The sequence below is a fragment of the Gordionus sp. m RMFG-2023 genome, chromosome 2, assembly GCF_954871325.1.
Source record: "Gordionus sp. m RMFG-2023 chromosome 2, tfGorSpeb1-WG-v2, whole genome shotgun sequence".
Lineage (NCBI taxonomy): Eukaryota > Metazoa > Nematomorpha > Gordioida > Chordodea > Parachordodidae > Gordionus > Gordionus sp. m RMFG-2023.
Window position 1 is genome coordinate 58291452 of NC_088776.1, and position 23998 is coordinate 58315449.

A 23998-nucleotide genomic window follows, 5' to 3' on the forward strand; every position below is an offset into this window, starting at 1 on the left:
TAAAAAACCAACATTGAAGAGCTCGTCTAAAATATTTTTTTTTGTAAAATATTTAATATATAATAGTAAAATTAATTTTAAAGATGTTAAAACGAACATTTTAGTAATTATAAAAATCATAGATCTAAATTCTAGTTTAAATCAAAGAGATAGGATAACTGGGCTATTTCTGTAATTTCAGAAGGATAGAACATACATTTCCAAAAGAGTTTCTCTAAGGTATGATCAATTAAAGGATATATTGTGTGAGAGGAAGAGTAAAATTATACAATTGGATGTATATTATATACATATATATAAAATAATAGTAATAATATTAAAGATATCAGATAATATGTGATAAAATTAGACTGCGCCCTGCAAATTGATATACCAATATTAAAAATAAGTTGTGTATTTTGTGTATTAATATTAATATAGATATAGCATCATAAATTTTCAAATTCAACATCATGAATAGGTAGAGTCTACAATTTTTAAATATATTTCTCAGACAAAATTTTAAAATACAAACCTAAATGTAAAAAATAAATAAATAGATATTATATAATTATTAATTAATAATTACTATTTAAATGAATATAAATATCGCCATTATAAGATTGCGTAGTCTAAGTAGAAAAGAAAACACAATTAGAAAGATTAATTAATAATCAATTTTTTATTTATTAAACTTATTTTCATCTTTTAAAACATAATTAGCTTTTTTTAAAATATAATATCCTTTAAACTGCAACTATTTTACCCATTAATTTAATTTTCTAAACTTGAAAACTGGAGCAAAATGGGCAAAGTGGAATAATATATTATATATTTTATTGTTGTATGCCATATTTAATCAACTAAAAAACGATTCTCAACTATGTATACCTACAAAAAAATAAGAAATCTAATAAATTATTATACGTGGTATGATTAGTGTTGTTAAACGGCTCATTGTTAAACCCATTTTTATAAACGGCTACTCAATATTTTATTTAAAAAAATTATCATGCAAACCTTAAGATTTTGATCATAGGTAGCACAAAGGTTTGAACATCTATTAACGAAGCTAAAATATTGTGTTAGCCGTTTTTAAGAATCGGCACAGATCGAATCGTTTAACAACACTAGGTATGATAATTGTGACAAAATCAGATTTTTTTTTTTAAATTTAAAAAAATAATAAAATAAAGTCGATTCAAAATAAATTATCTAAAGTTGAAAAAATAAAAATGAAACAACACCCATTTAATTATACCTGAACCTAAATCATTTAGTATTCATCCATATTCTTAGAGATCTGTTCAATATTAGCTTATTATTAATTGTATAAAATATTGTTGTTAGAAGAAGAATTAACATGTAACCTATGACATTATGCTCAAAAATGAGTAAATGTTCGTGTTATGACAAAAGATAATTGCTATTTGAATATAGAGAAATACTTTTGCAAAAAAAAAATCGAAAACCTTTTTTCTCCCTTATTAATAAGCTCACCTTCAAATATAATCAGAAATACACCGATAACACTTTTAAAACAAAAATTCAAAATGTTTAATAAGAATTTGGGCTAAATTAGCGGAAAGGAATATCCTATTTAAATATAATTATTGGGTGCACCTATACAATTTTTTTTATCGATTATTGATTTCTATAATCCAACTGGCCAATCCATAATGACTAGCTGGCTGGCACTGATAATTTGTTATATAAAAATTAGTGGAAAAATTACCATATATATTGAATTTTAAATGATATATTATATGTAATCCATTATTATAATTGAGCGTAGGGAAAATTATAATTATTTATATGTGATTATAATGAGAAGATATAAATAAATTATTGTTCCTCTAGATAAATATAACTACTATACAAGTTTTAATGAGAGTCGCTCACAATCATTTACATAAATGGGAATCTATATTGGAATAAATGTCTAGACGCACGATTCGTTCGTCTAAATGCGTGTATGAAATAAAAACGGTATTTTTTGGTTTCCCGCCTAAATTATTAATATTTACGAAAACGGTACCAGCTGATTTGTATTCAACGACTTTAAAATTCAATATTTATATTTTCAATCATTGGGATAGCAAGGTTTTAAAACTGAAAATATTGTCATTTATAAGGTGAAAAATTGTGAAATATAAATATTATTATTATCATTCCAAATAAATATAAATTTTAATAATAAATTTCTCAGTATTTAATCTAATAACAAATATAATTAAACGAAAACGTGACTTTGATGTTGAGATTATGTAGAGAATAATCCTTACCCTGCGTATACACTTATCGTCAATTCGCGGAGAAAGTATATAAAAATTAATGTAAAATTATTGTATTTATATCATATTTTTGTATGCATCGCGGCTGATTCGCGCTAACTGTGAATGCGGGATTATTTTTAGTCTATCTCCTAGCAAACAATTTAAATCGTGTCATTTTAAACCACAAAGTTTTTTTTAAAAATAGACTCCAAATTTATTTTGGGCAAAATTTATATAGCCTAACCCACCCATATTAATTTTTGGTCAATTATTAAATACCCAATTTTAATTTGCTTTGCTAAGAGGTAGACTTAGATATTACCCTAATTACACCAAATAAATGAGAAAAAAAAAGGAGGAAAAATATTTTCACACATTTTCAATATCAGTTGCATTGCAAACATTTCATATATTCTTTACAAATCTGGACAGGGGGTAGGTCTATATCTAGATCATCAGAATGAAGGGAGGATAGAATGTTTTTAAATCGATTGCCTGCCGAATAGTTGCAAACGCAGCACTTGAAACAATTTAAGTGATACACCGCTTTAAGTTGTTGCACCATTATTATAGCGTTTTCATCTTTAATATATATAATATACATAAAAAATATTATAAAAACTTTTTGGGTTTTGTTTTTTTTTCCCCATTTTTTATGTTTTATTATTATCAGAGTTGTTAAAAGATAATTTTTAAATGGATCTAGATACAGATACATCGTCTAAAATAATATCTAGATACAGATATTTTAATCAAAAATCTATCTAGATACAGGTACAGATACCACATTTTTATATCTAGATACTTGTACCAAGATCCTTTAACAACTCTGATTATTATATATGATGAATAAATGATAAATTACAATAAATAAAATATAATAGGAAGTTTTGAAGGTAGTATTACTCATAAAGAAAAATAATCATAGTAAATTGAGTAAGATGGTATTGGCATAAAATGGAAGCCTAAAAATTATGTATAGGAAACAAAGTTAAGAGTTTAGGAGTGGTTGGCAAATGTTGCGGAGAGAAAGGCGATAACTTCAATATGAGTTTTAAGGTAATCGCAAATATAAATGAAATAAGAACGTGGAAAGAGATGCTGAAGGAGAGCGAAGCTACCCAAAAAATGGTAAAAGCAACACTAGACAAAAAAAAACAAAATAATTAAATTATCTAATTTATAACTTTGGGTCGAGGTCTTGCATGAGTGGCATTGCGCTGTATTTTGCGATTTTTTCCTAGCAGTAACGTTGTATTTTATAAGTTTAACGGGATATATGAAATTCGACAACTTTTTATTGCTCCTGACAAAATCGCCTTCCCGGCAAATCAAAGATTTATCATCGATTTTAAAATTATTTAAGGCGGTGGCGTCAATATCTTGAGCCTGATTGGTTTTATTTGGGTGTGCCCCTTTAACTTCCGCGATCGTACCGTATTCTTTACCTTTTTAAAATATATACGCAAAAATTAATTTGTATCCGACTTCAATAAAATTAAAAAAATTTTTTTAAAATAGAACATGTAAAAGATACCGATATAAATACATTTTTTCCCAAATGTATTCGATATAAATAAATTAAATAAATTAAATAAGTTTTAAATAATAATTATTAGTATTCCCTCTTCTATCAGTATTTTTAGCCATGAATAGGGAAGGGGGGGGGCAGTGACCCCTACACTTTTTGAGGGATAGAAGCAGAATACCCCCCTAAAGTACCCCCCCCCCCCATTGTAAATTATTTTTTGACACCAATAAATTTCAAAAATAATTTTTATTGCATCAATATTTATTATAATATAAATATAATGTAAAAAATATATGCTTTAAAAATATTAATTTTAAATTAATAATTTAGATAAATTAGGGGAAGAGAAAGCAAAAGAATTTATAATTTCATCAATATTTAATTGTTTAAATAAATTATTTTCCATTGATAAAATGGTTAAATTATTAAGAAATGGATCTTTCATGACACTACGAAGTCTTGTTTTAATTTTACTCATGACCCTTTCGGCAGTACATGATGTAGTAGGAATAGTTAATAAATATTTATATAAAATTGTTAAATTTGGGAAAGCAGAAAAATTAATAAGCAGACGATAAGGTAAAATAAATGAATAGTTTCTCCAGTCTGAATCATTCATCTCAGAATTATTATCATCATCAGAAGAAGCTAAATAATGTATTAGTAAAAATATCTTAATTAAATAAATTTACAATTCTCAGAATCTGACAAATCTTCTTTAACCTCTAGGTCACGAGTAATAATTACGTCCCCCGTTTTAGCCATTTTATAAATATTTCTAAACATCAACATTTCCTCAAAAATTTGACTTGTATTTAATTGATAAAATTCACAGATATCCTTGATATCATCTTTAACAATTGCCTTTTCCGCCATTCCCTTTGGGGTAAAAAATGATGTTTGACTCAAAAATTTTATCGATTCATTGTTAAATCTTTCACTAAACTGCATATCAAGTGCAGCATAAAACACACTGATTTTAAAGCTAAAATAAAATATTATATTTAATGATGAAAGTATATATATACCTCTCCTTTTTGGATTGTAATGTTTGAAGTCTTGAACTTTCAAAATCAAAAGGTAAATTTCTCTTCTTTATAAAATCTTGGGCCTTTGAAAAGACATCCAAAAATTCAGTGTTATTATCAATTTTAGGATTATAAAATAATAAAAGATAATAATTTAAATTATACTTCTCATATTAATCAGGCAATCTTTTGCCAATTGAATTTGATTTAACAATATTTTATCCAAAAGACATAGTGATAAAATAAAATAAAATTTTTCTATTCTATAGACTATAGCACTAGCCATAGTGGAAGTGGCAGGATCTTCAGAATCCTTTAAATTTGCCAAAGCTGCCCTCAAAGCATCATAAAGTTGGAAAAAATTTACAATCACCTTATATGATGTTAGCCAGCTTCTATAAATATAAAATAAACATTATATATCGAAACAATTAAGATAATATTACCGAGTGGTATTCTTGATGCGTAAAAATATATGTGATTTTGTCAGCAAATCACTCTGACATGTTTTGAGTACTTCATATCTTTTAACACCATAAAAATATACGTAAATTTCGTCTAATATTCCCAAGACATTTCGCAGCTCTTTTACTGATTGGCATAATTGAACAACTATTAAATTTAAACGATGACAATAGCACCAAATAAAAGCTGTCTTTGACGCCTCCGCTCTAATCAAAGCCTGCACTCCATTTTCTTCCACTCATGTTTGAGGCGCCATCATAGCTTTGCCCCACTAGGAATTCGAGGGGTAGATTCATGGAGCCAAGCTTGGATATTATATTCTTTTTAATATCGAGGCCCGTTGTAATCTAATATAAATGTCTAATCAGCCTTTCAACGGGCTTAGGTGTCTCGCTATTTTCAACATATCTCACTATCAAAGCTAATGCTTCTGATTTCGATACATCATATGTGCCATCAACTATAATTGAATAGCACCTGTTGAATTCAATCTCCTTTTGAATTTTTTTATAACCATATTTTTCATGGTTTCAATAAGAATATTTATGTTATTATATGATAACAGATTTGAATATAATTTAGATTTTAATCCCTTAATTTTTTTCTCACTTCTTCTTTCTTCATTATCTTGTATATACATTTTAAGAACAGGCTAGAATCTGCAATAAGTTTAATAAGGCTCATCATATTGCCATCTTAATTTTTAATCAAGCATTTATATTTTTTTTGGTTAATATTTTTGGGCATATTTTGACAATGATCTAGAAATTATAAATGATTATATATAAGATTAAATATTTAAATTTTTACTATTCCCTTTGATAAAATTTTAATTTTGCGCCAAATCTTGAAAGTGGAAAAATAATTTTATGATAAGAAATATCGGATAACAAACTAATTTGCTAAACATCGACCATAAAAATTTTTAAAAAAATAAATAAAAAATTTAAAAAAAAAAAGTACCCCCATAGAAATTTATAGAAGCAGTTGCTTCGGACCCCCCTTGTTGTAGGGGTCACTGGGGGGGGGGGGTTCTTATACCTAAAATTTAATGGTAAATGAGAAAATAATTTTTAAAGTTTTTTTTTCCCCTCTAGATTAATTTGTTTAAAAATTATATTATAGAATAGGCAATGACATATAATAATACCTAAACTGACTATGCATTCATTAAAAGTGTACATCAATGAAAACAGCTGGGAACGCCATATTACTCATTATCAAAAATTTTAAACGAGGGACCAATTTATTCCCATGTCTGAGGCGAACTTTATTAAAGAATTGCCTGATCATCGAGATCAATAAGGAATCATGTAATCAATTTAATAGTAATTTTTTAACATGAGAACAATTACTATATAGATTACCAAAATGGTTGGTCCAGCTGATTTACATTCAACGACTGTCAGTCTAGGTATTATTATATGTCATTGAGAATAGGCTAATTTGGAAATGTTTCTTTTTTTTAAAAAAAATTTTATTTTAGTAGCATATAATTAAATATTTTTTTATTTTGATTATTTAAAAAATTAAATACTTAAATTACTACGATATATAAGTATCGGAAATGTATCGATTCTTGTTACAGACACTTAAAAATATATCGTTTGTGGACTAAAAAAATTCCAAATTTCAAAAATATGTCCGATACCGTTTGATACAAAAAATTGTATGAGCCCCACTTATCACTTCGTATAAAAATTTTATATTTTCAACAATTACCTACCTATTGTGCCCTCAGTCTCCATAAAATCTCTATTCATTAGAATTCTGGTGGTTTTTGTTTCGTCAAATTTTGAAAGATCAATGTTAACTTTATTATCATCGCCATTTTTATTATCTTTATCATCTTCACCATCTTCAACTTCAATTTTGTCTTGTTCGATATTAGCATTTTTATTGATTCCTTCAGCAACACCCACGCTGATTTTAATTGATTCGGTTCCATCTGCAATAGATTTATCTAATCCGCTTTCAACTTTAGAAATCAGATTTTGCATTTTGGAATTTAATTTTACGGGTAACTCATTTGGTTTAGACGAATCTATACGAATCACGATACTTTCCACGCTTTCCACGCTACTAATAGGGTTGGAGATACAATCCTTTTCTATAGCTTTATTTATCGCGTACTCGTAAACTTTGTTAGATAGGTCACTTTTATTTGTTGTTTTCCTACTTTTCATTATGATGCTATCATTATCCGCCAAATCACACTTTTCGACTCTCTCACAAATTTTAACTGTGTCTGGAATAGGAAACGATTTTGTCGATATATCTCTATTGCTATCATACGAAACGTGTCTGTATAAACCACATTTACTCTTTATTTCTGGGCCTTTACCAATTTCCTTGCCAGCTTGATTTGTACCCTCAAGGTTTATCGGATCATTGCATTGATTTACCATTTGCACAGCTTTTTCGTAGATTTCTGGACTTTCAGCAAAATTTTGATGGACTTTCGAAAGACCCATTCTTTCAAGTTTGAATAAGGAGGGAAGATTAGATGTATATGGCTGTCAACAAAATATTATGAAAAAAAATAAAAAATTTTAATCGAAATGATGAAGGCGAATATCTATTTAACGCCATGGAGGGACCAATATTTATTCTTTCTTTCTTTCTTTCTTTCTTTCTTTCTTTTTATGTTAAAAGATCACCGAGATATAGTTATAGGGTTAATATATATATTTTTTAGATATCAATAGCTACTCACTCAGATAAATTTATGTTCATAACAAAATGAATACTTTGAGAAATGGAAGAAATTTGATTTTTGGTACAGGGTTAGTAGATGGTTCGTCGGATTTATAGCGTATGTCAAAACTGTCAGAATTTCTTTTGTCATCTATCAATTCCATTTTTGAGGATTGATTTGAGCCCACTGACCCCACTTTAGTAAGATTAACCTGATTTTGTGTGACATTCGAAATAGGAATTGCCTGTTGCACGATCAAATGGTCGCATACATCTGTTTCTAGCTCGCATAACATAGGAGATGATAACGTATTTTGTCTACGTTCATTATCCTCACGGAATTTTTCTATTTTCTGGAGGAGTGTTATATTTAAACCATCTCCTTTGACCTCTTCAAGAAAACTTCGCGCACTTTGATTTCTATAGCAGTTTTTATCGTATAGCCCGCTGGGAAGGGAAAAACGCTTTTTTAGCCTGTCTACTTCCTTCTCATACCCGTTTAAATGAGCATATTTTTCTTTTCTGTCGCATCCGTAAAAACCTTTCCTGGTATCGTTTCTCTGGTAATTGGTCTCTGGGGCTGAATGGAAATTGGAGCCATTGTGCTGACTAGATCTCATATTCACAAAATTATTTTCGCTTGACTTAGAGAATATCCTTATCTTTTCGGCGGTTCGCTTTTGAACAGCGGGTCTCACGTGCTTCGACGAAGAATTTTGAATGGGCAGGGATTTTCTATAACCAACTTTGTTGCATCTCTCTTTTTTTTCGTCATACGTATTATCGATAGGAATGGAAGATGCCTTTATATAATATTCTTCCCTTCCATAAGTGATTACGTAGTTACTGGACACGCTTTTCACGCGATGCAATTCGCAGTTATCGGCGCAAAATATTTTCTCTGCGTTTTTGTATTCCTTATGTTTAACCTTTTTATTGATTTCCCCGTTGGCCTTGATCCCGAATTCGGGGCTATCCGAAATCACTGTTCTCGATTCCTTGTCCAGCAATGATTCCAGCGATCCATAACCGATTTTGCAGCAGCTTCGTGATGAGTCATTTGTGTCACATTCATTATTCTTGATCGAAGTCATGCTTTTGTATTTCAGCAGCGTTTCGTTCATTCGCAACACCTTCCGGTTAATTTTGTTATTTTTCCATTCCGCGAAAGCTTTTTGAGACAATTGATTCCTTTCTTTGGCTCTCTCGTCTTCGTATATCTTTGCCCGCAAAAGCACCGACTTCTTATTGCGAGGCCTGCTCTTATTATCCTTTTCTTCGCGCGATTTAATTTTGTCGGTATCTTTGCTCGAATTATCGCTACTATTCACGCTTCGTTCGCTCCTCTTTATTTCTTTGGAATTGGTGAACGATTTATGATTGACGGTGTACGAAGTTTCGTTATAAAGGGTGGTGGATTGGTCATCAATTTTAGAATCGCTGTTCGGGGTGATAACTGGGCTACAATTAACCATATCTTGAGACAACGGTGAACTGGTTCTAGTAGAACTATCGAATCGATTACTGTAAGACGTGCAATCATCGGAGGGGGAAGTGATGACTAGGTCTTCGAGTAACCCCTTGACAGGGTTGATTTTAGATATTTTCAATTCTACCTGACCCGTGTAAAAAGCTTGGTTTAAAGCAAATTTAAGGCCCTTGTACGTTCTACCCCTGACACTTTCTTTGTTAACTTCCAATATGTTGTCGCCTATGTGCAGACCCGATCGCGAGGCGCTACTAACTGTATTGAATAATAAGGGAGGGAATAATTAAAAATTTTATTTAACAAAGTCTATATAATGACTAAGCTATCATTTTATGATGGATAAGAGCTATTAATTCTAAAGAACCTTAGGCATTATTTTTTTTTAAAAAATATTATTTTATAGGATCAATCTTAGAATTATACACAATAAAAAATGCTAAGTAGGTGGCAGTGATAATTGCTTCCGATGCTTAGCCGAACACTTGAATTCTTATTTATCTTCGGCTTAATATTATAGCATTCTATATCCATTTATTTAAAAATTAATTCAGGAAATCATTTTTAAAAAACATAAAATAAAATAAAGTAATTCCTGTATTTTAGAGATGAGATGATAGTGCAATAATACAAATAGGAGATTATTCTCAATTTTACATTTTAACATTTTTATTGTGAATATATAAGAATATTTTGCCCAAAAAAATGAATATAGAACACTATAATACACTCAGTCTACGCCTATATGTTAATTAAATTTTTTTTTTCTTTCACTCCGCTTACATGTCATAAATATACCATATACAATTAATTGTACAATACTTGGGCATATCGAATCAACCAAGAAATATTTTCTCTTGACCAAGACGCACCCATTTTCGCTCACATTCGCGGCGCTGAATCGTGTCCCGTAATCCGAGCGATTTTCCTCTTCGACCTCTATTTTCCTAAAGGTAAACCCGAAATCCTTTTCTCCCTGCTTCAAAATCAATGTGAGGGTCAAATCCTGGGGTTGAAATATGGGCGCTTGCCTCTCGTCCTTGAAAGGGGAGCTTAGAACTACCATCTAAAGAAAATGGACTGATGAAATATTATAACAATATATATTATTTTGTATCAAATAAAAAATTATCTATATAATAGCATTTTTTTTAAAAAAATAACTTCTAAGAAAGTTCTAATAAGATATTCCAGCATGGCCCGCACAAAATAATTTGTATACTGAAACTTTCCTTTAGTTTATTTTTCTTAACCCCATAAAAAATAATTTGGATCTCCTACATAGTATATACGTAATCATTCATTTAGTAGATTTATTACTACTTTTTGTGATGAGAATAATTCTCGAGAATTTAATTTTACTTTTCTTCTTTTTTTAAAAAAATATTTTTTTTTTTTTTTTTTTATTGTTTTATTTATTTATTTCACATAACACCTAATTAAAAATATTATAATTTATAAATTATAATTATATAATTAAAAATAAAATTCTATAATTGAGTCCCCAAAAAGGAACCATAATTGTATCTAAAAATTTCTATTTGAATTTTTTGTCGAATAAAAAGGAATTCTCTTGGTTCATTTGTGAAAAGTCGTATTTTATTAGCAAGATTTTTTAAAAACAAAAATGTTGAAGGCGAAAAATGCCCTTAGTAGAAGTCACAACTGGAGTGAATAAAAAGTTTTTAAAATTTTTGTATTTGTTTATCTTTTTCGTATACCAACCCTATTTCTCCATCTAACATAAGCAAAGATGGACTCTACTGATATCTCAGCGATTACTGCTCGCCATAAACAATATTCAATTAAATTATTTAAGTTTCTTCTCTTCATCAAAATGACTGTCAAGTTTAGGTGAAAAAATATTTAAAATTCAATCTCTAAAAATGATAAATCTGCTCTTGATTCTCTCCATAATGGTTTTGACCATATTCCAAATCAATGATTTAACAACCTCTACAAAATATTAAAGGACTCATCCAAGTTTGAAAATATAAATCATTCAAAATTCCAAAAACCAATGTATACTTTCAGAAAAGTATTGTAAAGCTACTACTAAATTATTATCATCTTAGTATTCCAAATCTTTCAGTTACTTATCAAATTCTAATTATTACAATGATATTCAAAACATCATATTCTAAGTATTACAATGATATTCAAAACATCAAATTTTAATAATGTGTATAATAATTATTGCCATTCAGCCTGACTCTTTATAAACAATACTGGGTTTTGTCAACTTTACAATCTATACTCACATACCCTCAAACTTCAATGTCAACAATTTGCAACATCTGTGCAAAACTAATTAAAGTGACAAAGGGTAATCTATTATACAAACATAGTTACAAAGGGTCAACATGTCCTTCCTCTCAAAAATCTCCAACCAATGAAATTTTAACAATACCCAAACCCTTATTCAATATTATTGAGCCTCATCCTCCCCCTATCAACACAGATTTTCTTGAAAGATTTTTTGAATGGAAAAAAAGACCCACTTTAACACATCTACCAAATAAATCTAGAAACCTAATTTCAAATTTTGTTATTAAACTTATCACAAAAGTTAATGATAACTTAAATTGCTTAAAATCATGGGAAGATTTATTAACCTTCTCTCATAAATGTCTTATACGTCCTGCTAACAAAGAGACCCCATTACATGAACAAATAAAATCGAACATTGATAATTTTGACAATATTCAAATGATTAACTACAATCATAATGTTAAAAAGCAAGTAGATGATATAACACACAAATGCAAAATTATATCAAATAAAATAGATCAAGGTGACATAGGTGGTGCAATTAAACTCATATCCTCAGATAACCATCTTTCTCCTATCAATGAAGAAACATTACAACTATTGAAACAACTACATCCTGAAGCTTCTACAGATAATCTACCCATCTCTCCAATCCACAAGACTGTAATTTTTACCAGTGATAAAATTGTCAATGCTATCAATTCTTTCAATAAAAACTCAGCAGGTGGTCTTGATGGTTTCAGACCCTCCTATTTTCAATACTTAATTAATCCAAAAAATCCTTCCCATAGTTCTGTCATCAAGGTTTTAACAACTTTTTGTAATAACATAATAAATAATGATATTCCAATACAAACTCACCAAATCCTTTTTGGTGCACGTCTAATTGCTTTATCTAAGCCAGATGGTGGTACCCGTCCTATTGCAGTAGGCTCCTTTTTCAGAAGATTAATAGCCAAAATCATAATTGAACACATCAAACATGATGCTGTCAACATATTAAATTCTTATCAACTAGGTTTTGGGATCAAGGGTGGCTGTGAAATAGCGGCTCATACATTAAGAATTTACTTAGAAAACCCACCACCTGATTCTGTAATATGTAAACTAGATTTTAAAAATGCCTTCAATAGCCTACATCGTACCTCATTTTTAAAATTCTTCTATGAAACATTTCCCTGTTATTCTAAATTTATTGAATCCTCATATGGTTTTCAGACGCCTTTGACATATGGATCTTATCAGATTTTATCCCAAGAGGGCATCCAACAAGGGGATCCATTAGGACCTCTTCTTTTTTGTTTTGGAATCCATCATCTCATATACCAAATTAAACAAAATTTTAACCTAGATCTTAATCTATGGTATTTAGACGATGGGACCATATGTGGCCCTTCAGCTAATGTACTAAGCGCCTTAAAACACCTGGAAATCAATTCCCAAGCTATCGGTCTGGTACTCAACATAAATAAAACAGAATTATGTTTCTTAAACAATAAGCCACAAAAGTTGGAAGGCTACAAAATCATTGCTCCTGACAGCTTAACCTTACTTGGGTCCCCATTAGCTAATGCGACCAAATCGGAAGATTTTCTCAACAAGATTTTTAAAAGCTTTTACAGTATGGAGCACATTCTTAGTCTCCTACCAGCTCATCAATCTTTATTTTTAATTCGCAAATGCCTGTACATACCTAAATTTATGCATATTTTCCGATCATCATCTTTTTTCAAAAACAATGAATTCATATCTAAAATTCAGGATAAATTTAAAATATTTCTGGAAAAAATTTTAAACATAAATTTAAACTCATTCAATTGGTCACTTGCTCAGCTACCTTCTAAACTAGGAGGTTTAGATTTTTTTCCGCTCAATCTTTTATCCTTATCATCATTCATATCATCTAGATTATCTAACAATTCTATTATTTCTGGCTTCATATGCCCTACCGATCGTTTATTAGACGACGCTATTGACAAATGGAAGGCAAACACACCCATTAACACCGTATTACCATCAATCATCACACACAAAAATTTTTTCACACCTTTAATCTCTAAATACCAGACAGATATATCAGTCAATCCACCTTTCGATTGCATTCAACTCCTTCAATTATCTGACAGACTTGGTGGTCATAAATGGTTAGAATCACTCCCTAGTCGCAACCTTGGTAATCTCTTATCAGATAAACAACTGAGAGTAACCATTGGTCTACGTCTAGGTTGCGATATAGTACAGCCTCATGCCTGCGTCAAATGCAAATCACCCGTTGATTCAAAGGGTAGACATGGCTTAAATTGCATTTTTAGTCAAGGGCGACATCAACGCCACTCAGCTGTAAACCATATAATAAATAGAATCTTAACAGCTGCACACATTCCTAACAATCTCGAACCATCAAATTTATCTCAAGTAGATGGTTTAAGACCTGATGGTATGACAACCATACCTTGGGCCCTCGGCAAATCACTCATATGGGACTACACGTGTGTTTCATCATTCCCTTCAAACATAAATTTCAATTTAATAACACAGGCTGAAATTAAAAAGATAAACAAATACGAAAATTTTAAAAACCTTTTATTCACTCCAGTTGTGACTTCTACTAACGGGCATTTTTCGCCTTCAACATTTTTGTTTTTAAAAAATTAGATTTATAAAAAATATTATAAAATATATAGTAGCGTCAAATTAACAAGAAAAGAGTGAATTTCTATTAATATTATTACTCTAATCTATTTTTTTTTCAATGATAAAAATTTGTATGATATTCTTTTTAAATCAACCGTAATGGAGCTTATCTTTTTACACTTTCTCATTCATTATAGTCTATTTGCATTGCATTATATTATATGTGCATAATATCTAATTCAATCTATATTATAATGATAGTATTTTAATAAGTTTTATTTTATAAGCGTTAATGAAAAAAATGAAATAAAATACGGCATAGGAAGTAAAAGGAATTCAAGATTAAATATTTGATTTAGATCTCAACCACTTTCTTTCATTGATTGTATTTATATTATATCATATTATATTTTATTTTTTTCCGTTATAAAGGGAAATGCAAAAGAAATCTAACTAAAATAAAGTGTTTGTTTCTATATCCGCCTATCGCTTCCACGCGGAATTTTTAATTTAAAGGAGGCACCGAGGGGAAGAAGAAAAGGGCGCAATTTTTTTTTGGTTGACAAAAATCTGTATATATTTCGTTTATAGCTTGTAAGTGCCTGTAAATAGAGTACAAACTGGACACAAACGGTTGACGCTAATTTGAACCTCAAAAGTCGGGCCTTAACCGGATGCCGAGTTCGGGTTAAAAATTAAAAAAAAAATTGGGCCGGGTCGAGCAAGTTAATCAATATTTTGGATTTTTTGGAATCAAAGAATTTTTGGAATTTCGACTGGCTCCAGATGCGAATCAAATATTTAATATCATATCCATCTTAAAAGACGAATAAGGGAAAAGAAAAGAAAAGAAAAGAAAAGAAAGGAAAGAAAGAAAGAAAGAAAGAAAGAAAGCTATGCCCTAAAAATATTCAAATTTTTGGTAATCATATTTTGCAACGCTCAATTTTTGTTTTGCAAGATTTTTAAAATTATGCCCTCGACCGCCTAAACGCCCTTGGTATGTATCCCCTCCTAAGTGATTTTGAAATTAGTTAAATATCCAATTTTTTATTTTAGTCTAGTGAGTCAGAATTAAAATAGCTGAATTTAGTGTTAGGGCGAAAATAAAAGCTGATATCGATTCACATTACGATAAGCATGCACTGGGGAGGTCCGGGAGGTGCACAGCCCCTTAACTGTTTTTGGATAGGTTTCAAAATAAATACCTGGACACGTGACTGGTTTAAAGCAAATCATGCTAAAGTTCATAATTTTTAAATATTTATCTTAGCTCATCTGCTTAATTTGGCCTTAAATATAATAGATGGGATATTATAGTACTTTTTTAAAATTATAATTCACTTTTATTAAAAGCAAGAAAGAAATAAAATTATAAGTCCCTTAAGATAGTTTAAGGGGCGCTGCTCCATTAGCTAACCCGTTTGCGCGGGCCAGATTGCGATAAAGTTAATAAGTAAATTTCTCGAATATTAAGTGATATTGCTATTAGAGGACTTTCTAAATTCATAAATATATAATGGTAAATTCAATATTCTGGGTAACTGATGCTTTTTAAGCTTATATCGGAGTAAATTATTATTTAAAAAAAATATATAAATTATAACATATAACCTCCTGTAAAAAAAAATAATGATTACATATTTTACAACGAAAAATATACCATAAACTATTATGCACATTTTATAACACATTATACCACCCATTCATGTATACGTTAAGTTAGAAAGATTTAAGATCCCGATTAAAAAATAAAATATCAAAATGCGATGAAACAATATTATTAATATAAATAATAAAAAAATTTAAAAAAAATTAACATTTATCTTCATTTTTATCTAAATAATTTAATTTTTTTTAATTATAGAAATAGATAAATGAATAATAAAATAATAAAATTTGAACTAAAAGTTAAAGACTAAAACAACTTTTAATATATATATCTAATGGCCATATGGTAATAACCTCAAAACAAATATATTCGGGGTTAAAGACATATAAACGTTTGCGGGTTAGAAATAAATATATTAAAAATTAAATCTTGCGGAAAATATAATTAGCCTGTTCCCCCAAACTAAATAATATTTAGTATAAGTCGCATAAAAAAAACCCAAATGAAATGGAATCCATTGGGAATTCGGAATTCTCCCATTTTTACAATCATTTTACGGAAGGGCATTTTTAAAGTTAAATCTGACTTGACCGGAAATGTATTATGTATACGGTATCCGCACTGCTAACTTATAAAATTTTGCATTTCCGGTTCAAATCAGAAATTTTAAATTTCAAAATATCTGTTTTGGCCTGAAAATGTATTATGTATATATGACTATCCACACTGTGAACCTTCGTAAAAATTTTGCCTAGAAAACTTTTATAAAGTATTCCCAAATTTATATCAATTTTCAATAAAAATTAGGAATTAATATAGACAAAAATATGGCAAAAATTGTCTAAAGTTTTTTCGGGGGTAATCAATATACTCCACGTGCTAGAATTCATTTCCGGTTACAATCAGAAATTTTAAATTCGAAACACCTGATTTGACCGAAAATGTAATATGTATCGAGTATCCTACTGTAATTTTGCCTAGAAAACTTTTATAAAGTATTCCCAAATTTATATCAATTTTCAATAAAAATTAGGAATTAATATAGACAAAAATATGGCAAAAATTGTCTAAAGTTTTAGGTGATATTTCATATCCCAATATGATATATATATGTGTAAGTCGTATGGGGTTTCGGAATCCGTGTGGATTCGGAATCTGGGCGATTTTCGGATTTTAAAAATCTGATTTTACAGGAATCGTATTCCAGCACGTGTAAGAGTATTTACCCTATAAATACACAGCCAATTTCATTGAATAGACATTTTAGTTATTTTTTTAAATTTATACGAAAAATCCGTATAAAAATTAATGTAGATTAGAAGTAGTTTCTAAAGTTCTTGGCAAAATTGTTTGACATTTACAGTTTTGGGTGCTCTACACATGCTAGAATACATTTCCGGTTAAATCGAACTTTAAAAATTTTTAAATCGCTTCCGGTAAAGGATTTAAAATCAAAAGATTCCGAATCCCAATACGACATATATATGATTGAGTAGTATAAGAAAATTCACAGCTGGTCCCCATTCATAAAGGGATCCGGTGCGACACGATTTAACAGCTGATCGATTTTAAAAATCTGTTCACGCGATATATTTTTCTTTCATAATATTAATTTTCTTTTTTTTAATTCATGAATCATGATGATAATATGAGAAATTTTTAAATTTAAAAAAAAAAAAATTTGATTTCATAACCAAATTAAAAAAAACCGATCAGCTGTTAAATCGTGTCGAATCGAATACGACTATGGATTACGGTCTTAACCCGAACTCGCTGCGAATTCGCTCTAACGAATGCAGGGTAACGTGATTAAATTATAAATTTAATGATTGTATATTTTTAACCGAAAATGGTTTATCGTCGAAAATAAAATCTAAAAGAAAAAAAAATTATTTAGAAAAAAATAAATTTCTGTTTATCATAATTTAAAATTCCTTGGTCAGTGATTGGTTAAAATCGAATGTCTTAAATTTTATTGCCCGAAGTTTTAAAAAAGAATTTTCATCGTCATTATTTGGCGAAAAATAGCCTTTGGATATTTGATGTTCGAATATAAATTAATTATATGTATAAAATATTTAGAAATTTTTAAAAAATATAATTAATTAAATATCGCATACAATGAAAGTTAAAGTTTTGTACCCCCTCCACTAAAAATATTTCCGATATTGATTCTTAAGGAATTTGTCCAAAACATCAAAAAGTTTTAAATTTGATACTCAAAAATAGAAGAAAAAAATTAAAATATGATCAAAAACATATTTTTTTGTTAAATTATTCATAACTTCAATCATTAAGGTTTCGACTTTTGAAAACGGCTAACTCAATGTTTTTATTCAGAAAAATATTATGCGAAGCCTAAGGTTTTTCTCATAGATAACACAAAGGTTTGGACATCTATTAACGAAATCTTGAGGGTTAGGCAATATTTTTTTCTGGCTAAAGTATTGAGTTAAATCGAGCCCTTTTAACAATATTAGGTCTTCGAAAAGAGGTTTTTGGATGTACACCGCCCTTTTTTTTTGTCTGAGCTAGTTACCAGGATTTAGGTGAACAAAGGAGGGAGGAGAGGAAAAGAAAGCTACACTTTCCATTCCCAGAAATTGGTCAGGTTCGATCCAACTGGTCCGCGGAAATCTAAAAAAGAAGGTTTTCGTAATATTTTTTAGCTCGGCTCGATAAATACCGGTTAACCCCCCCAGAATTTCGTAACAACCCCTGCCCGTATTTATTGTGAAGGGAGGATCGGGGAATTCGCATTATACGAGGTTTAAAAATCACAATATTTCTCATAATGCCCTACTGCATATCTCTGCCATCCCACTCATTACCTACCTTATTCTCTCTATATCTTACGAAGACCCACCCCCCTCCCTTCTTCTTCAGAGTTATTGTAGCCACCGGGGGAGGAAGTCAGCAAAAAGGGCTGCATCCCAATTTGAGCCTATAAGCCTTTGTATACTAATTTGCTCTGTAAATATTATTAGCATCGAAACCGCTTTGCGCGCTGCAAATGAGGCGCATAGTATAATAATTCGCTTGGAGTTCGTTGATTTTTTTTTGTACTATTTAAAATCCTATGTTAAGCTTGTATTATCCTTCTTCTATTTAGGATTTCACATCTACAAGCATACAGGTTAGACTCCTTCCAAAGACAGGGGATGGCCATCGCTATCTTTGCAGAGAATTATATAAGCTACAATGTCAGTTTTAACATAAATATTGAATATTTTAAATATTATTTATAATCAAAATTTAATCTTATTGTTAGTTTTTTTTTAAATATTGAAACATTATTAAATTAGATCTAGATGATGGATGTGACATAGGAAAAATAATTCAATACGAATATATACAGGCAAAATTTAGTTTGTTGTTGAAATGGAAGGTACATGATATTAATTAATTTTAGAAAAATATTAGCTAAAAATAATATGTATAATGAAACGAACGTTTTAAATTATTCAGAATCGAATAAATTTATTATTGAATTAGCATTTAATTTTCACAGTATAATATTCATCTGCCTTAAATATCAGTTAGATTTTTAGACAAATAAAGTACGTTTTGTTTCCAATAAAATCAGTGCAACTACTAACTTAGCATTTATTTATTTTTTTAACTGAAAATAATTTTAAACTTTCAAAAATCATATCTAAACGTATAATTTGCTCTCATATTTATTCATCTTGGTAATCGTTGAAATAACAAATACATATAGTATCATTGATATTCGAACAAAAAATATGTGAATATCTGATACTTTGAATATTATGAGGTCCGAGATTTAAAATCTTATATCTTATTAGCCTATTAAATATATATTGTTAGTTTGAGTTTATTTGAATAAATATAAAATAAAGAATCTAATTTTAAGTAAAAAATTGGCTTGTATAATTGCCCTGATTTAAATCTTTGTCAATTTCGCGTTTTGCCAATAAATATAAGAATAAATATAAAATGATGAACAAAAAAATAAGGAAAAAAAAGGGTAAATAGTAGTGTTGTGTTAAACGGCTCGATTTAAGCCAATGGCTAACTCAATATTTTAGCCAAAAAAATATTGTCTAAGCCTCCAGATTTCGTTAATAGATGTTCATACCTTTGTGCCACCTTTGAGCAAGATCTTAAGGATTGCATAATATTTTTCCTAATAAAGCTCAAAATAAGCCGTTTAACAACACTAGTAAATAATTTTATTACCTTTATTTGTGATGCTAATTAATATATCGAATGATGAAAAAAAATGCCCAATTTATGGCATCAACTTTTTGATAAATTTATTATATTTTCTTTAAATTATTCTTCTTTTTTTTTGTCGCAAGTTCATAATTTAATTAACTATATAAACTTCATAAAATAAAAAATTTTGTTTAAAAAAAATGTATTTTTTTTTTGTGGTATGATAAAATTTAAATTTTTTTTATTAACAAAAATTATTACAATACAATATTTTTCTTTCATAAAAAATATATATATATATATTTAGGTTAAATTATATTATAATTTTCAATAAAAATGTAAATTGTAAAATGTAAAAAAATCATTTTTCTTCTTTTTTAAACAAAATTATTAAATTTACATTTAAAAACATGTAAAAAATTTAATATTTTCGTTTTTTTATTTTATTCTTAAAGGGATATTATATTATATTGTTATTATTATTTTAAAGGCAAATATTTTGAAAAAAATTTTTTTTTAAAAAAAAATTACAAAATTTTGAAAAAAAAATACATAATTTAATTATATTTTTTAAAAAAAAATAGAAGAAGCAATCATAATGTTACATAATTATAATAATTTATTTTTTTAAAAAAAAAATATATAGAAAAATGAAAATTTTTAAAAAAATTCGTCTTACAAAACTGAATTATTTGATTGATAATTAAATGATTATATTATTATATGGGTGGGTTAGTATGATACGGGCGGAAATAGATTATTCATAACTTCTTGACTTTTTCAGATTTGGGGTAGCGTGGAAAAAAGTACATAACTCCATTGAGCCACGCCCCCCTCCCCCCCCCCCTGATGACTAAAATTGGTGTGGTTATGAAACCACTTGGGGTCTCTCCCTCCACCCCCCCCCCCCCCTTCTTTCGAATCTGGAAATATATATGATAATTCTAAAAATGTTTTCACTGTCAGGAATTTGACTGAAATTAAGAAGAGAGGCGAATTATTTAGGTGGATTGGTAAACGGGGAGCAAATATTTGGGGTAATAAAGGAAGTGGAGGAGAAAGCCTACGTTAATATGTTAACATCAGAAAAGGATATGTAAAGTTCTAAATATAATATAAATAATATATTTTGGGATAGATTTTGTATTTTTATGAATATTTTGATATTTCGGGAATACGGAATTCCGTTTTCCGGTTAAGTCGGGAAAATATTTTTCCTTCCTAAGGAGTATTGAAAACTATTAGTCTCTCGTAGATCTCTCAGTAAAAAAAGTAACCAATTAGATGTACATCTTATTACAAATTTCGTTTTATAGAAAGGTTTGGGGTTAGATTTGATATTTTTTTTTTAAAAAAAAAGAATATTTAATCGACTTTGAAATCAATATATAAATTTTCTTTTATCATTGTTATTATTTCGTTCGCAATTACTTTTTCTCTCTTTTTTTAAAAAAAATTCAAATCTCAAATTATTTTATCTGAAATCCAAACAACAAATATTTTTTTTTAAATTTAAACACTTACAAAAACTTAAAAAACTTTATCCAAATAAAAGGAAAATATATCGAAATTTTAAATTCTTTCAAGACGTTGTTTTGGAAGGGAAATACTGCACCCTGAACACTTTTTGTATATTTATAAAATTAATTTCCAATCTAGATCAATTTTATTTTCATATAAAAGAAATCGCGTTGTGTCATTTTTTTTTACTCTAAAACCATCTTCCTTAAAAAGGAGGATAATTGCATCAAAAGTTAAAAAAAAAGAAAGGAAGGAGATCTATAGTTTAATTAGTAAATAATAGTCACATAAAAGTAAAAATATTTTCTTTCTAAAATAAATAAAAATAAAATAAATTTCAAAATTATGTTACTTCAAAAATGACAAATTTTTCTTTTCCTATGGCTATTTCTTATCCTCGTTCAATCATAATATATTTTAAATTTAAAACATTATATTTTACTTTGTAATGATGTTAATGGTTATATCTAAGCAATATATATATATAAAATAACTTAAAATTACCTTTAAAAAAAATACAATCAAACTGGTTATTGTTATGTAAGTTTTTTAACATTAAATCACTTATATAATAATTACTAATAAATAGTTTTTTTTAAATTATATATATATATATTGATTTAAGATAATTTGAAAGTATAACTAACAAAAAAAAAGAGATAGAAAATTCTTCTTTACCCCCTTTTTTTAATTTTTTTTATCATTATTCATAATTTTTTTAGTATTCTTTTTCCGACATCAAGGACACTCTTTAATAAATAAATTATTACCAAGAACTTCAGCATCTTTCAACAGGTGACGGCTAAAGATCTGACATTCAGACCATTATCCCCTGTGCTATTGGCAAATTTTGGGATTATTCATCCTTTCCCAAAAATATAATTAGCAACTTGCTTATTCTATACAGCATATTCTCGCCAATTGCAATTTCTACTAACGGACAGTTTGATCTATTCACCTTTCGTTTTTTTTAAAATAAATTTAGCTCACAAAAATTACAGACACATTAAACCTAAAGAATTCTCATTCCTTATGCAGAACATACAAATAAACATGTTTAAATTTAATTATTGTTCCATCTTAGGAACACAATTTTGATTTTCTTAAAAAAAATTTTAATTTTTTTTTATATAGTTTCACGTTAATAACTTTTTAGTTTTATACAAACTTCACATATTTCTTATATATTAGAACCATTAATAAAATATTTAAATTTGTTCCAATAAAAATAAAAGATTCACCTTTCTAACCTCGTTTTTTAAAATATATAGGAAAACTATATGTTTTAGTTCTATTGAGTTTTTTATTTAAAAAAAAATCGCTAAAATGGAGGAAATAGCTATTTCCCTATTTTTAGGCATGGTCAAAGATAGGATTATTTCTAAACAGCTGTCTATCTAGCTCTCACTTGCTTATAAAAAATGGTAAATATAGCTCCCTTTTAAACAGCCTAAAAATGAAAATAGGCTTTTCAGAAAAATAATTTTAAATTTGCAAGCAATATTTATTCAATATACACACTCCAAAACCAGAATAAGGTGTCATAGCTAATAGGCTGAATAGTCCCAGGATAAATAAATTTAATAAATAATCTCAGCTTTGACACCGCCTTAAGAATTTTATATATAACTGTGTTTAATTTTCCCTAACTTCTAATATTATTTTCAATATTGCCTTAAAAATTTTTCTGAGATATAATGTAAGATTCTCAATTTTTTACGATTTAGAACCCTATCCCAAACAAGCTGTCTTGATATTCATGGCGGAGAACTGCAATAAACGGGTTTTAACAAAAAAACTTAAACATTTGGTGGGCGGGTTAAGAAATATTTTCTAAATGCTGAGCAGATATATTTGAAAGTATATTTTGGGGCAAAATGAATAGAAAAAAAAATCCGTATTGCATATTTATATATAAGTTTTTTAAAAAAAAATATATATATATAATAAATACTTAAATAAAATAAATAAGGAACGTAAACCAACCAATCAAATCATTTTTAAAACATTGGGCTGGCTAGGTAATTTTATAAGTAAATGAGCAGAGAGCCGGTTAATTTTTTTTTAGTTGGGTTAAACCTGCTACAAAATAAAAAAATACATTTTTCTCGATATATAAAATTGTTTAAATTTGATTATGGTAAGGAAGGTCTCTTGGAATCTGTAAAATGTTGAAATTATTGTTTGTCACCCCCTCTCCCATTCTCCCCACAGCATATGTTTTAACCAATGACATATATAATACCTAGACTAACGATTCATTCATTAAAAGTGTACATCAATGCAAATCTGCTGGAGACGCCATCTTGGTTACAC

The 23998-nt window shown here is 28.5% G+C and overlaps 1 protein-coding gene across 2 annotated transcripts; it reads right to left on the reverse strand.

Annotated features, from left to right (window-relative positions):
• Window positions 1-1814: 1814 nt before the first annotated feature.
• LOC135923240 (uncharacterized) lies at window positions 1815-20385 on the reverse strand. 2 transcript variants are annotated; one of them, XM_065457888.1, is made up of 6 exons: window positions 20183-20385; window positions 10285-10528; window positions 8030-9720; window positions 7006-7795; window positions 3443-3703; window positions 1815-2837 (listed from the first exon to the last, which is right to left on the reverse strand). In XM_065457888.1, exons 2-6 carry the CDS (start codon window positions 10526-10528, stop codon window positions 2641-2643), a joined length of 3183 nt encoding a protein of 1060 aa, XP_065313960.1. In that variant the 5' UTR covers window positions 20183-20385; the 3' UTR covers window positions 1815-2640. The 2 variants fall into 2 exon arrangements, with proteins under 2 accessions (XP_065313960.1, XP_065313959.1); XM_065457887.1 differs by having other exon boundaries at window positions 10285-10542.
• Between the last annotated feature and the right edge of the window lie 3613 nt (window positions 20386-23998).

Excerpts from the sequence above, each read along its gene's own strand:
- LOC135923240 (XM_065457888.1), bottom strand. The coding sequence starts at position 10,528 with ATGGTAGTTCTAAGCTCCCCTTTCAAGGACGAGAGGCAAGCGCCCATA. Across the intron at positions 3,704-7,005 it reads GGAGACTGAGGGCACAATAG|GTAAAGAATACGGTACGATC; the intron begins GTAGGTAATTGT and ends TATTTTAAAAAG. Across the intron at positions 2,838-3,442 it reads ATGCAAGACCTCGACCCAAA|ATGAAAACGCTATAATAATG; the intron begins GTTATAAATTAG and ends TATATATTAAAG.